At 62.5% G+C, this 14,743-nt stretch overlaps 1 protein-coding gene across 1 annotated transcript; it reads right to left on the reverse strand.

Annotated features, from left to right (window-relative positions):
• Window positions 1-270: 270 nt before the first annotated feature.
• SLC38A3 (solute carrier family 38 member 3) lies at window positions 271-14,479 on the reverse strand. Its single transcript, XM_059856352.1, has 16 exons — window positions 14,308-14,479; window positions 6,906-7,057; window positions 6,687-6,771; window positions 6,478-6,593; window positions 5,965-6,038; window positions 5,794-5,886; window positions 5,620-5,701; window positions 4,984-5,066; window positions 4,769-4,827; window positions 4,151-4,324; window positions 3,946-4,025; window positions 3,272-3,372; window positions 3,052-3,176; window positions 2,555-2,699; window positions 1,984-2,087; window positions 271-1,877 (listed from the first exon to the last, which is right to left on the reverse strand). The coding sequence occupies exons 2-16, from the start codon at window positions 7,013-7,015 to the stop codon at window positions 1,773-1,775; spliced, it is 1,536 nt and encodes a 511-aa protein (XP_059712335.1). The 5' UTR covers window positions 7,016-7,057; window positions 14,308-14,479; the 3' UTR covers window positions 271-1,772.
• Window positions 14,480-14,743: the final 264 nt, after the last annotated feature.

Below are 14,743 nucleotides of genomic sequence, written 5' to 3' on the forward strand. Positions count from 1 at the left end.
CCCACAGGGGCCCTGCTCCCATGAGGGTCCCTGCCCATCCATGTCCGTGTGTCTGCGCTGTCTTGCTGTATGTCCATGCTGTCTGTCCTGCTGTTCATCCGTGTGCACTGTCCCTGCACATCCGCATCCATGTATCCCTGCTATCCTCACGCATGTCTGTGCACCCGTGTGGCTCCTGTCCATCTGTGTGTGCCACCTCAGGATGCCATGTGTGAGGTGCCAGCTTGCGTGCCAACACCTCACCCACCCCAGTGATGCCCGAGACCTGGGCACATTCACATCTTTATTCTCACCTCTGGCATCCTGCCACCACCAGCATCACCCCCAGCAATAATTTACAAGTGTCAGGGTGGCCCTGGGGCAGCCAGGCTGGTGACAAGAACAGCAGGGCCACGCTGCAACCAGCAGACCCGGGTCGATGGTGAGAGTCTGCAGCAGTGCCCCCCCAAGTGATATGTACAGTATACAGAGCTACCCAGAGCAACACAACACGTTAAAAAAATCTACTCTTATGTACAGTATTTATAAAAAGCATCCCAGCCTCCGCCACCTCATAAAAAAATACATCTCTTAGTACTTTGCTGAAGGACAGACCCCCCCCCCCCCCCACAACCCTGTGCTACCCACCCTGCAGGGCTGCCCTCCGTACTGGGAGGGGAGGTGGGGGGTGGGAGAGCCACTCTCCGGGTTTTGGCATGGTTTGGATAGATGGATCCCGGCGGCATGGATGGGTAGATGGATGGGTGAGGGCTGTAGGGGTCTGAGTGCTGGCCCAGGGTGCAAGGCGAGCAGAAACAGCTTGGGTTGCTGGGATGCCCATCACCCTGGCATCTGGGCATGCAGACAAGGGGTACATCCAGAGCCCTGAGCTCGTCCCCAGTGAGTGCTGCCCCCAGCCCGCCCCCAAATCCCCCTCATGACCCTTGGGTGCACCAGGCCCCCAGCAGCCAAGCCACAGCATGGGCAGGATGCCAGTGGATGCAAAGCCCATGGCGTGTGCATGCCACCTCCCTGGAGCAATGCAGCTGGTCCCCCTGTACATGGCCTAGGGGTCAGCAGGGTCCCATCCACAGGCACCCGAAGCCAACAGTTCCCCTGGCAGGCTTAGGAGCAGCAGGCTAAGTACCGCCAGCCACAGCATGAGGGCCACACTTGTCCACAGGGACCAGGGTGCCCCTGTGATGCCAGGGCAGTGGGTGGCATCTCTTTGGGGATGGGGGGATGGCAGGGGAGAGGGCGGGTGGCTTGGGCACAGGTGCTGTCACAGGTCCGACTGCCCCGCTGGATTCCAGCCCCCACAGACACTGTTCATCAGGCTCTTGATGCTATCTGGGGGAGGCCAGGGAAGTGTCTGGTCCTCGGTCCCCACGGCAGGCAGTGCCCTGCGCCCCTGGCAGTGCCTGCTGCTGGTGGCTCTTGGGGTGCAGAAGAGCTCCACCTGACAGCCAGCTCCGGGTGAGGTAGGGCAGTATTATTCTCCCCATTTTACAGATGGGGAAACTGAGGCGCAGAGCAGGGAAGGTGCCCGCTGGAGTGGCTGGGGGGCACAGGACCCGCCCCGGGCTCACTGCCCCATCCCGGACACAGGTCGAGGAATCTCCATGCCTGCCATGGCTCATGCCCTCTCACCATCACCACAGGTGATGGGCAGCAACAGCGGAAGTCCCCAGGGAATCCTGGTGGGGCTGCAGCATGGGGGCTGAGCCCAGGGCTGGCTCTCCCTGGGGCACCGGGTGGGTGGGGGGGAGGTTGGCTTGGGCACCCAGCAGTGGCTAGTGGCTGCCGCCGCTCTTCCCCCCACCCGTGGCCCAGTCAATGATGATGAAGCTCAAGCTCATGATCATGAAGACCACGCCGAGGAGGGCAAAGCAGGCAGCCTGTGGGGACAAGGAAGGGACTCAGGGATGGCCAGGGCAACAGGGTTCCCAGCCAGGCTCAGAACCCCATGCCTGTCCCCATCCTTGTACCCCTGCCCACGCTTACCAATATTTTGGGGGTGGAGCGCAGTGGCTCCTTGTCCTTGGGCATGATGCGGATGTAGAAGATGGCAGGGAAGATGAAGATGAGGCAAGGAGCAGAGGTGGCACCTGGAGAAGACAGGGACAGAGTGGGTAGGGGCCTCCCACCATGCAACTCAGCCCTGCCAGCCCCACTGCCAGGACAGGTCCTGTCCACCCCCACCCCCTCCTTGCCCTCCCCAGTCCTGGCAAAGCCTTCCAGGAACCCAGGGACGCAGTGTGCTGGCACTGTCCCCACACCCCTCCCACAGCCCAGGCCCTGGCACCGAGCTGAGTGCTGAGCGGGGGGAGCCTGGCTGGGGGGATCAAGTGAAACACGCAGGGAAGAGCAGTGCCGGCACTGCGCTGTGGGAACCAGCCTGCCAGAACAGCGATGGGATCGGCCATCCATGCAACCTCCTCGTCCTGGCATGGTGACAGGGGGAAACTGAGGCATGGCAGGGTCAGTCACAGTTGACCACCAGTCAGGACGGGCTGGCATGCAGCTACAACACCCCATGATCAAGGAGGGACAGGAGCCCGGCCCTGCCACCCACCAATCAAGCCGAAGATGCCGAGAATGGAGGGGGCAAAGATGACAAGGAGGTTAATGAAGGTTAGCAAGATCACAGCAATGGCGATGTGGCGGATCCAGCTGAAGTCTTTCCCTTGGAACAGCATCTGCTGGATGGCCCGACGAACCTGGGGACAGGGACAGGGTATCACACTCCATCCTTGGAGCCAGGACCCATACCCTGTCCCTGCAGTCCTGCTGGTCCCCATCGCCCCTACTCTAGCCCTGTTCCTATGGCCCTGCAGGTCACCATAACCCCTTTCCCTTCCCAAGCTCTGACTCTGATGCCCCACTGGTTCCTGTCACCTCTTCACAGCCTTGTCTCTGGCCCTGCCTCCGCCCCATCACCCCTGCCTCTGCCCCAGCCCTGCTCCAGCCACCCAGAATGTCCTGTTCCCCAATCCCTGTCTCAGTTTCCCTCAGTTTCCCTTCTCAAAGCCTGGTGCTGAAGCCACCTGGCATTCCTGTGGGGCCACTCACCGGGAAGAGGACGATGGGGACGGTGAGGGTGACAGCTGTCAGCACAGCCACACGCACACACAGGATGAGCACATCAAAGGGGTCCACCTTGTTGTACGTGTGCAGCAGCTCTGACTCCACACGGTCTGTGAACACCATCAAGGAACCCCAGGGTGAGCCCCAGCACCATCACCCCCCTGGCACAGATGTGCCAGCCTCAGTCCCCTCCCCGAGGGCTCACCGTAAAACGTGAGGTAGCCAAAGAGGGCAGCCAAGAAGTACATGAGGTACATGACCATGATGGAGATGTTGGAGATGCACTGCATCTTCTTCTTGGAGGGGCTGCAGGACACGTTGGGCTCAGCACAGCCCCATGGCACCCGCTGACACCAAGCACCCACCCAGTGAGGAGGGGTGATGCCAAAACACTCTGGGGTGTGTGGGAGATGTGCAGAGAGGGGCTGTGTCCCCCTTCCTGGGCAGGGTGGCACCAACCAGTCACCCACTCTCTCTGGGTCACAGCACCCAAATCCCAGGGGTCACAGCACCAACCCTGGATCATGGCACCCACCTCCCAGGGGTGGCACCCACCTCCCTGCACCCATTCTGAGTCATATCACACACCACCCAGGGGATATAGGCCCACCCAGGGTTATATCACCAATCTCCCAGGGATGATATTGCCTATCACCCACCTGCCCACCTACCCCAGGTTGTATCACCCACCTCCTGAGACTGATATCACCCATCCCAGGTGATCAGCCACCATCCACCCACCCACTCCCCCACCCAGGGTCATATCACCCACCTCCCCACGATGGCCCGGGGCAGGTCCCACACATGGATGGCACTGCCTTTGGGTGGGTGCTGGATGAAGCCCACCCCTCCCCGTGGGTGCCCCCACCCAGGACTCACTCCTTCAGCTCGGTGTAGATGGGCAGGACCTCGGGGTGGCAGACGAAGGCAAAGGCCATGATGGGGATGGTGTACGCTGTCTATGCAAGAGGAGGACGACTGACTGCTGGGGGCCCAGTGGCAGGTGCTGCCAGCACCGGGACCACCCATCTTCATTGGGTGCACGGGTTGGGGGCTCACCCAGGGCTGCATCCCAGGTCCTTACCTGTGAGTTCAGGGTAAAAAAGCTGTATGTGCAAGTGTCCTGCTCAGGGGCCTGGAGGACTGTGTAGCCATTCTGGTAGTCACTAGTGCTGACAGTGGTGACGTTGAGGATGCCCGTGATGTTCCCCTCCTGCTCCGGAAGTGGGCAGGGGATCTGGAACTTCTTGTAGATGACCTGGGGTCAGGGGGACATGGGGCCTGTCAGTTCTTGGTGCCCCCAACTCCCAGCACACATTTCCCACATGACCAGCAGGGGAGTGACCCTGCTGGGACCCCTCCTAGGGACACCCTTTGCTAGGGCTGCCCTGTGGAGATGCGGCTCCCCCAGCCTGTCCCTGTGGGGGTGGGCAGCGGGACAGAGCAAGGCAGCAGCACGTGGAGGGGCCACATGTGCAGTTGCCCCTCCAGCACCTTCCCCCTCTCCCTTTCCACAACATTTGGTTCCTTCAGCCAAAAATAACCCAGCAGCTTGACAGCCCTGCCACAGCGTCTCTGCAGCCCCAAGCATCCGCTGTCCCTGCTGCCTCTGCTGTCCCCACAGCAAGCAGCCCAGCCTCACACCCCGGCAGGAGGGATGCTTGGCACCCCAAGGCATCGGCACGTGCCAGCAGGTGCTCACCGAGATCAGGAAGAAGACCATACAGCTGAGGGAGAAGCCGCTGGCGTAGCCAAGGTAGCCTGGGGAGGGAGGAGAGTGGCTGGAGGGTGCGGGCGGGACCCTTGCACTGGCCAAGTGTCCCCTCCTTGCCCAGCACATCCAGGCTGGCACCATCGCCCTGTGGGAGACCCAGGGTGCCAGATCCCAATGCCATGGGTAGCATCTCCCTGACTTACCCAGCTGCTTCATGAGCGCCAGGGGCAGGATAATGGTGACAGAAACCAGGATCACCAGGTAGTTCCCATTCATGTACCAGTCCCTGGAAGCAGAGGGCCTGCTCACCACCTCAGTCTGCTGGGCCAGAGCGGGCAGAGGCAGCCACTGTGGGCGCTGTCTGCCATTCCTAGGAACCCTTAAGCTGGCAAATCCCAAGGGCACTGGTGTCCCCTGAGGCTGACATTCCTGCTCTGCTAAAATCCCTGGGGACCCCTGAGACAGCATGCTTGGGGACTCCTGAGGCCACTGTCCCTAGGGGCCCTTGAGCTAGGGTTCTGCCTACCACCCACAAGGGCTAGTGTTGCTAGTGGGGATGTGGGCATGGGGTGGGGGGACCTATATCCAACCAGACCCCCACCCTGCAGCCCCAGGTTCTGCTCAAGGAGGAAAGCCTGATCCCAAGGGGATGTGAGGAGCAGGGATTGGAAGTTCAGCTCGGTTTAATCTCACCCAGGGGCTTATTCAGCGCTGACAGTTATCAAAAATAGTAGTGGCTTAATGATAGTAAATCCCTGCCACGGGCTGCACAGCTGGAGCCAGAGCCCCGGCGCCTGCCTGGGGAAGGCACGCAGGCAGCGTGGGCAGGAGACACTCACGTGGTCTTCTCCTCCAGGTTCAGGAAGGTCTGGATGACCAGAGGCACTTCAGATTTGACAATGTACAGGTAGCTGGACATGGCTGCAGGGCAGAAGGAGGTCTTGCTGCACTGGTGTTCTCTGGTCCCACCCCGTGTCCCCAGCCCTGGCAGGTGTCCCCAGCGCCACGCTCACCTCCGATGTTCTGCAGCGTGATGGCGATGGCCGCGGCCAGCTTCCCCGGCGTGCCGAAGGCTCGGTAGCCCAGCTGCTCATAGGCACGAATGCCTGTAGGACAGGGAGCAGTGGTGGGTGAGAGTCAGGGTGGGACCCCCAGCACGGCCCTGCTGAGGACTTGGCACTCACCCACAATGCCTGAGGACTTGAGCAGCAGGTGGATGGAGTAGCTGGAGAGCAGGGCCACTGCTGTGAGGAGGAAGCTGCAGGAGGACAGCACAGTTACCAGTGGGTCACAGCACAGGGCTGTGGGGCAAACCCAGATGTGCTCTGCCTATGGGCAGCTGGTCTGGCAGGATACCACACCCTTGCCTCGGCACCAGCTGGGTGTTCATGGGGCAGATTCAGTCCATGTCTCCACACCCAAAAGAAGCTATCATTCATGTCCTTCAAGCTACTTTTAAAAATCTGACTTTGTAGTAAGGAGGGCAAACCTTCACTCTCCTCCTCCTCCCCGCAAGTGGGGCACAGCACTCAGCAGAGCATGCAGGCTTTTGCCAGCAGTGGGCATTACTCAGCCAGCAGGACACTGGTCCCTGCATCACCTCAAGCCAGAGACTTCTTTCTTACCCGCACCCACCGATCCCCTTGGAGGAGCCCCCCACACCTGGACATCCCCCCCCATACCCCCATGGCACTCACAGGAAGAGGATGATGCCGGTGTTGGCCATGGCATAGGCCAGCCCCAGGATGCCGCTACCCATGATGGCATTGCTCAGATTGAAGACGGACATCCCGAAAGACGTCTTCCCTTCAAACTGTTCACAGGACACAACAGGGAGGGGATGCACCAGTCACACTGGGAGCTTGCCCCATCCCACTCCCACCACTGTGCCCATGCTGCTACTCACATCAGTGAAGTGTGTCTGCTTCTTCTCAGCACCGTGGGGCAGGAACTCCTCCATCTCTGCCACGCCAGTCTGGTTCTCTTCAAATCTGTCCGTGGAGGAAGAGGAGTGAAGCCAAAGCAGAGACAGGGACCATCAGCAGTGGCTGGTATCTCAAGGGCAGGGAGCAGCTCAGAGGACCCCCCGAGGCCCTGGCACAGCCACTTGCCCGGACGCCCCTACCTGTCACCCGCCAGTGAGGGGACAGTGGAGGCGGTGAGTGCGGCCGTGTGCTTCCCATTGGGCACCAGCTCCACCATCTCGGCCTGGAGGGGCACGTCCGTTGTATCCATGGCTGGGAGACAGCTGGGCTTGCTATGGGCTCTACTCAGGCTCTGCAAGAGGGAGGCAACAGCGGTCCAGCTCTGGGCAGGAGCACCAGAGGGGCTGGCCTGGAGTCTCACAAGTCCTGCCTCCACCAGGGACGCTGGAGCTGGGCTCAGCACCATCGCTGGTGGCACGGCAGGGACAGGCGCCCGGAGATGAGAGGGTCACCGAGCCAGGCATCACGGTGGTGTGCTTCTCCCTTCTGCCTGCTCAGCACACAATGTCCCATGGAACTCAGCCCCAGCTCCAATATCCCACCAGAGTCCCAACATGGGGTTGCCCTCTCTCCCAGCCAGACATCCCACAGCCCACCCCGTTCCCTTGCTCACAGCACAGCACAGCACAGCACAGCACAGCACAGCACAGCACAGCACAGCACAGCACAGCACTGCGCAGCCCCAGAGTCCCCATCCACACCGCCTGCCCACCTCCACTCCCCTGCCCGCAGCTCTCAGCTCCATGACTCAGTTTCCCCTCCTGGAGACGAGTGCCAGCAGGCAAGTGGGGGTGTTTGGGAGGGCGGCTGAGGACGGGGTAGGGAGCTCAGGGACCCCCCAGCCGCCGTTATGTAAAGCCCGTGGTGCTGCCCGGCGCGAAGGGCTCACCCACGTCCCGCCGCTGCCGGGGTGCCAAGGCGGGGGGCTCGGGGCACGTCAGGGCTGGACAAACGGAGCAGGAAAGAGCGCGGGGCCGGGAGACAGCTCCTTGGCAGGGGAAGGCGGCCGGGCTGCCGAGCGCGGGACGCCTTGGCACGCCGCACAAAGCCGCCTCTGTGCGAGCCCCGGCCCTCCCCGCCCCGCTGGGAAACGGCACAGGGTGGCTTTCTGGGGCAGGCTGGCAGCCGGGGCAGGGTCCCGCCACCCCCCACTGCCCCGAGGGGCTGGGGTCTTGTCCGGCTGGCCAGGGGGCTCCACAATGGGGCTAGGTCCAGCCAGAAGCTGCTGCCACCCAGCTGGAGGTTAGGCCTGGCTGGGATGCAGTGTGGTCCCCAATACCGGGAGGATGCTGCTGCCCCACCACCCTGCTGCCTGGGGTCGCCACGGGGTGAGCAGGGGACATGCCCATCTTTATGCTCCCAGGGGGTTGGTGTCCCCAGAAATCTGAGGAGCCTTCCCACAGCACAGTTGGGTCCAGCAGTCCTGCTGGCACGCAAGGGAAGGATGACACGTCAGGGTGTGGGTGCCAGCACCTCCGGTCTCCTGAGCTGCTGCCCTGCTTGTCCCTGCCCATCCAGGCCACAAAGACCTGGCAGGGTCATCCCAGGCCACACACTGGCTGCTGGCACTTCCAGGGGGGCCGAGCCCCTGTGGTTGGCCCAGGGTGGTGGGCACGTATTTGGGCCACCCTACCTGCAGCACCCAGCCAGGTGGGGAAGCTGAGGCAGGACGCAGGCCAGCAGGGACCAAAATGAGCAGGTTCAGCCATGCGGGGGACGAGAGGGAAGCGCAGGGCGGGTTCTGGGTGATGATTTATCCCCTCCACTAGGCCTCTGCTTGGGATGGATCCAGGCATGAACAAGGCTGCCAGCACGTCCAAAAGCCACCGTTAACTCTGCGCCTTCCCACCACCACAGGGCAGGCATCACTGAACCCACCACTCACCCAGCATGGGATTGAGGGGGGACACCAGATCTGTGATGTTCCAACACCTCTCTAAGCCCCCCAGTGCCACTGGGCTGCCTGCGGGCAGGGCTTCACCGCACCACGCTGGTGGCAGGCAGCATCTGCCCACTCCCCTGCCTGCTCCCCCACGGGCGCCAGGAAGGCTGGGCACTCTCGTCTGCAGCCCCTTTCTTCTCCCAGGTTATAATTACACCTCTCTGGGCAGCTCAGGAAATACCAACTTCTTCCCCCAAGCGTCTCTCGGAATAGCAAGCGGCACGGCCGGACTCATTCAGCATGCACCGGGCTTCGTGCTGCCACCCAGACGCTTCCTCCCGCCGGGCAGCCCTGGCACAACCCTGGCACAGGCCCAGCACCACTCACTGCCACTTCCCCAGCTGGCCCTGGCCTTTGCCCTTCGACCAGGCTCTCCTGGTGGCAGCAGCCAGGGCAAGGGGGGAGATGAAAGAGGAGGGAGCATGAGACGATTCGATCGGGCAGTGTGAGCCCTGCCTGCTGCTGTTTGCCTTGCGATAAGGCAGAACAGCAAATACAGAGTGACGGGTGGCCCTGAAGGGGTGGCTTGGGTCCCCTCCAGGTGGGGTTGGTGGGTTCACCGCCTCACTGTGTGCCCACCTTAGTTGGGAACCCTCTGCTCTGGGCAAAGAGCATCTCCTCAGGGATCTCTTCCCTCAGGGCGCCACCACACAGATGGGATGCTGCCATCTTCGCTGCCATGTTGGGTAGCCCACATGCTGCCTGGCATCATCCTGCTCCTGACCAGCAGCTCCAGCACCCACTCGCCCAGCTAATGGTGTGGCCCTGGCCACATGCGTGGGCACAGAACCCCCCCGCTGTGGCACCCAGGGCCACGTTCCTGGGGGTGCTCGGCAAGCTGCATCGATTTCCCGGCATGCGCCTCTCCGCTGCCTGCCGGGCTCTGGGACACAAGGACAGCCACAGTCCCGCCGCAGTCAGACCTCCCACCTCTCCCGGGCTGCTCCCAGAGCTTGGTGACACCCCACCAAAACTGCGGTGTGGCCAGGCAGCCTGAGCTGGGCCCTGGTGCTGTCCCGCAGTCCCGGCAGAAGGAACACGGAGCCGGATGCGTGGGACGGCACGTACCGTCCCGCCGGCCACGTCTGCGCTCCAGGGGAGGCTGCGTTTGGTCTCGCACTCTCGTCCCGGCCAGCACAGAGCCCGCCCGCCCTCGCTGCGATGGGGATACGTGTGTGGGGCGGCAGGGCTCCCAAATCCCTGCCTTGCTCGGCAGACGGGCAGTCCTGGGCTCACCTCGGCCCCCGGCCAGCCTTCCTCGGGGCCCAGGGCACCACGGTGAGGGTTTCAGTCCTGGAAGGGACTGCATCCCTCTCTCTGCCTCACATCTCGCTTCCGCGCACCTCATTTAAAAGGTGGAAAATCCCAGCGGGAGGAAGGCACGGGCGGGAGCGGGGGGCTGGGCAGGGGAGCTCTATCGGCAATGCCAGCAGATATGTCGGATGGGAGGTCCATTGCATCTGGCAACGTGGCCAGCAGGATGTGTATTACCCTGGGCAAGCCTGGCTCCTGCGCTGTGCCAGTTCCCTCGGTCAAGCCCCTGCCCGGCACAGTCCCCAGCAGCACACGCGGTGCCGGTGGGAGAGCAGCACCCGTGGGGACAGGCGGCCAGTGCCTGCCAGCCCTGCCTGTGCCACGCAGCGCCAGCCTGGGGGGCCGTGTCCCCACAGCACCCATCTGTGAGAACCCACGGCTCCCACCTGTGCAGAGCCAAGGCACAGGGCGGCAGGTGAGTGCTCGCCCAGGCCGGGGACGCCCTCAGGGCAGAGAGTCCCTCCCCATCTCCTCTCCTTGTAGATGAATCCTTGTTAATCCGGCCCAGCAGGAGCTGTGGGACTATTCCGGGTGGTAATCCGGCTTTAGCGCCAAGCCTGCCGCAGCTGCTGGCCTGCGTGCTGGCAGCCAGGTATCCCTCCCGCTGCTGCCGCTGTGTGCCAGGGGCACGGCAGCCCCCCCGGCCCTGCCCGCCGGCCCAGGTGGCTCTTCGGGTTTCAGCAGAGCTGGGCACACAGGTCTCATATTCCCTGAGGCTGTGCTGATGAGCGAGCCCTGCCAGAGAGATGGGCAGCAAGCGCAATTGCCAGGGATGCCAGTCATGTCCCCCCCATTGCCATCAGCCCCAGCCCTGGGGTTCGCCCCAGCACTGAGCCCAGGGTGGCCCCAGCCTGGGGTCCCTGGTCAGCCACTGGCACTGCTGTCGGCACAGGGTGTGTGGGCACACAGGCACAGCTGGGCAACAGCCCAAACCTGGGCGGTCCCTGGGCAACCCCCACCCAAGGAAATTGACCCCAGCAGGGCACACAGCAGTGAAACCCCTCTCTCCTTGCCTTCCACTGAGAACCACTCTCCACGGCTGCCCTGGGGGTAGTTCTGCCCTTCCCCTGAAGCACACACAGGCAAAGCTTTCCTCCAGCCTGTCTTCCTAAAATTAGCAACACAAACCTGGTTTTAACCTGTGGTGTTCCACCCCCCACCTCCCAGCTAACAAAGGCAGTGTCAGTGTGCCACCTCCCCCAGAGGAAAGGGGCACCCAAAGGGGAAAACCAGCCATACAGGGGATGGCCCAGGCACCTCACCTTTGGGGCAAATGTTCTGGGGGGTGCCCACATGGGCATGGGAACCCCAGTAGGTGTGGGAAAGGACAGCTGGAGGCAACCTGCCTGGTGCATGGCCGGAGAACCTCTCTGGGTAGCCCTGCTGTAGACCTTCCCCAAACAGATCTGTGGGAGATTCTCCTGAGATAGGTCCACCTGAGATCCTCTGGAGTTGACAGCCCCACCAGCTGGTCATGCCAACCAGCCCCATTCATGTCCCCAGCATAAGGTGGATAGAGTAGCCGCTGCTCCTGGGCTCGCCTCACCTCTTTCAGCCCCAAATACCACACCATGGCTCAGCCTCGGGGCAGGCAATTCCCCCAGTGCTCCAGCCAGGGCAGGACTGGCAGTAGCAAGTAGGAACAAGTGTCTCTGAAAGCTGCTGTCCTGGCTAGCAGGGCCCTGGCAGCACCTACACCTGCCTGAGCACTTCTGGCCATCTCTGTTGCACCATGTGGACAGCGGTGTCCATTCAGGGTCTTACCTCTAAGAGCACAAGTGGCACCCCTGACCTGGGGGACAGCTGTACCTGAGCCTGGGAATGCGGTCTGGGACACAGCAGGGAGGGGAAAGGCAACTCAGGGAAGGGAGTGGTAGAGCCAAACATCATTGTGGGGCCATGGAGAGGGTTTTCCAGTGCCAGAGCCATGGTGCAGCTCAGCCACAGCATCACCTGCCAGACACACAACCCAGGATGGCTGCAGGTATCAGCCATCACCATCCTGCCACATCCTCCAACATCCAAGCACCAGTACCAAGGCAAGCTGGGAAAAGCAGTGAGGAAGCTGAGGCCAGGCAAGGGGAGTCATGTCCAGCACTGGGACAGCCCAGGCTGTTGCTGTCACCTGCCAGCTTGAGTCCATGTGGTACAAAGTCAGGTGGCAGGTACAGCTGGCAGCGTGGGGATGGGGACACGGTGGGCTCAGCACGAGGCCGATGGCACTCAGTGTGCTTCTTGGGGAGTCTGGGTGAGACACCAGCTTGAGCCCAAAGCATCTCAGGCAGTGCTAGGCTGTATGATGAGTTTTGCTATAAACTTCAAACACTGCCCTCCGGGAACACGGGACCACCCAGGGAAGGTGGTGGTGCAGGTAGTGGCACTGCAGAGACTGATGGATAGACAGTGCCTGGAAAAGGACATGTTGGGTTTACTACCACACCTCTGGAGTTTTGTTTCACCTTGGAAGCAAGATGCTTTCCAGGAGTTCACACTCCTCAAAACAGAACTGGCCTTAGTGGGATGACACAGAGGGGTCAACAGCAAAACCTCCAAGGTGCCATTTGCTGCTGGTAGTGCTGGGACATCAGGAGGGACTGTCCTCTGCCACATCACCACGTGCCTCCAGCACCCCCAGCACAGCCTCCTTTGGCAATCAGGAGCCACGATTCGCCCAAGCACCGTGGTACCACCACTGTGCCTGGCCATGGCACTCTCACCATTGGACCAGCCAGACATTTGCTCCATGGGGACAGCAGGACCGGGCTGGCTGTGCCCCACTGGCATGGGGGTCCAGCCAGTCCCAGAGCTGTGTCAGCAGCTGGGGAGGCACGCGGCGGCTGAGACCCACGCGGCGAGGAGAGCCAGGGGCACGGGGGTCCGTTTTGTCCCCGACCCGCCTCTGTTTTCTCAAGGGTTGCACTTCCAAAGGAGCCCGTGGGATTCCACTCCTTCCCCCATCCCCATGCGCCAAGGAAAATAGGCTCTGCCGGTGCTTGTTTGTTTGCCGTGGCCGCGGCCCCGGCGTGTGATTACAGCTGCAGCACGGCCGGGTGCTGTGGGGCCCTTTGCACCCCAGCCAGGGTCCCCGCAGTTCCAGCACCCCTGTGCCACCCCCGGGTGGAATGGAGTGTCCTGCTGCTCCTTAGCATCCTTGGCCACCTGAGCCAAGGCACACCAGCATTCTGTTCTGGGAGACAGGGCAGCGCTGCGAGGCACAGACGTCTTTCTCTGGGGTTACCCCCTCGAAGCCACAGGGACCAGACAGCTCTAACACCTCATCTTGGGCCTGGTCCAACACCAGTGGAAAATTCCCCATCTCCTCCGCATCAGCTCAGCACAGCCATGCCCTCCACAGCCAGTCAGGGTTCTGCCTCCCTGCCATCCCACCTGTTGGGGACTTGCCAGGTCCCCTGTCTCACCCGTGCCACCGTACGGCTTGGGGGCCCCAAGTCCAGCAACCACCTGCTGTGGTTCAGTTTCCCTTGGGGAAGGTTTCTCTCCAGTGGGATTTTCAGAGCTGACACGGCAGAGAGGACCACCATGCCGGCTGGCACAGGACACGCGTGGCCGACAGGAACGCGTGTCCTTTCTACACTGCTGTCCCGGGCAGACAGGCTCTATTTATACCCCAGCCCATGGAATAGCCGCACGCAGGTCCCAGCCAGCCCCGGTGCCAGTGACGGCCGGCATCGCTCTCCCTGCCCGTGCTCTCCGCCCCGGCACCCCGGCACCCTGACACCCGATCCTGGCCACAGCCGCTTCCAGCCTTCAGAAACATATGTCATACCCACGGGCGATTAAAAATTAAAGCAGAAAAAAGGGAAAGTAAAGGGAGTTTGGGGGTGGTGTCACTGTATTAGCGGAACGATGCACACCGAAGCCCCCAGACCGCACTCTGGGCAGGGGCAGTGTCGGGGCGTTGGGGTACCCAGTGCTACGGCAGGGCTCTGCCTCCCCCTGCACTCGCGGGATCTGTCCCCCACTCGTGGGAAGGTGCCAGCCGCTGCGAAGTGGCAGGAGTACAGCAAAGCAAACAGCCCCGAGGCGCTAGCACCTGCCAGAGCTGCCCGGCGCCCGGAGGAGGAGGAGGAAACGGAGGAGGAGATAGAGCCGTGCTGTGAGAGTAAAGCGGGGCCGGCGAGAGATGGGTCGGAAAGGACTGGATGGAGTGCGGAGGAGAATTAGGGGAGCTGAGGGGTCCGAGCGACAGGCAGCCTCCAACCACAGAGCTTCACGGCGGAGCGAGCCTGGGAATGCGAACAGCAGGGGAGACCGGAGAGACCTACCTGCCCCCTCTCCGCGGTGCCTCTGCTGCGGGCTGGGGCAAGCAGCCCCCGATGGCCGGTGCCGCGGATTAGAGACTATCCTGCGACCGTAATCCGGCGGAGCCCGAGGTTAAACCCGCACCCGATCCCGCCCCCAGTGCGAAGGCTCCCAATCTGCTCTCCAGCGGGGCACGGGAGGAGCGCCGGGGAGCGGGTGGAGCGACCGCCCTGCATCGACCGACCCCTGCCCCGCCCCGCCCCGCCCCGCTCCGGCGGGACCCCCGCTCCTGGGGCACGGCCGCCCCGCCGGGCATCAGTGTCCACTGGGCATCACGTCCTGCAAGTGAATCAACCCCTGCACCAGGCATCATCCCCCTCGGGGCATCAGTGTCCCGGCAGCGCTGCCCTGCCTGGAATACGGCAGTCACCAAGTATCACCAACGCACCGCACACGGCA

Source organism: Haemorhous mexicanus, chromosome 11 (assembly GCF_027477595.1).
Source record: "Haemorhous mexicanus isolate bHaeMex1 chromosome 11, bHaeMex1.pri, whole genome shotgun sequence".
NCBI classification, from domain to species: Eukaryota; Metazoa; Chordata; class Aves; order Passeriformes; family Fringillidae; genus Haemorhous; species Haemorhous mexicanus.

Coding starts and splice junctions, on each gene's coding strand:
- SLC38A3 (XM_059856352.1), bottom strand. CDS start 7,015: ATGGATACAACGGACGTGCCCCTCCAGGCCGAGATGGTGGAGCTGGTG. Junction 4,828..4,983: donor GGCGCTCATGAAGCAGCTGG/GTAAGTCAGGGA, acceptor CTCCCTCCCCAG/GCTACCTTGGCTACGCCAGC. Junction 4,026..4,150: donor TTTTTACCCTGAACTCACAG/GTAAGGACCTGG, acceptor CCTCTTGCATAG/ACAGCGTACACCATCCCCAT.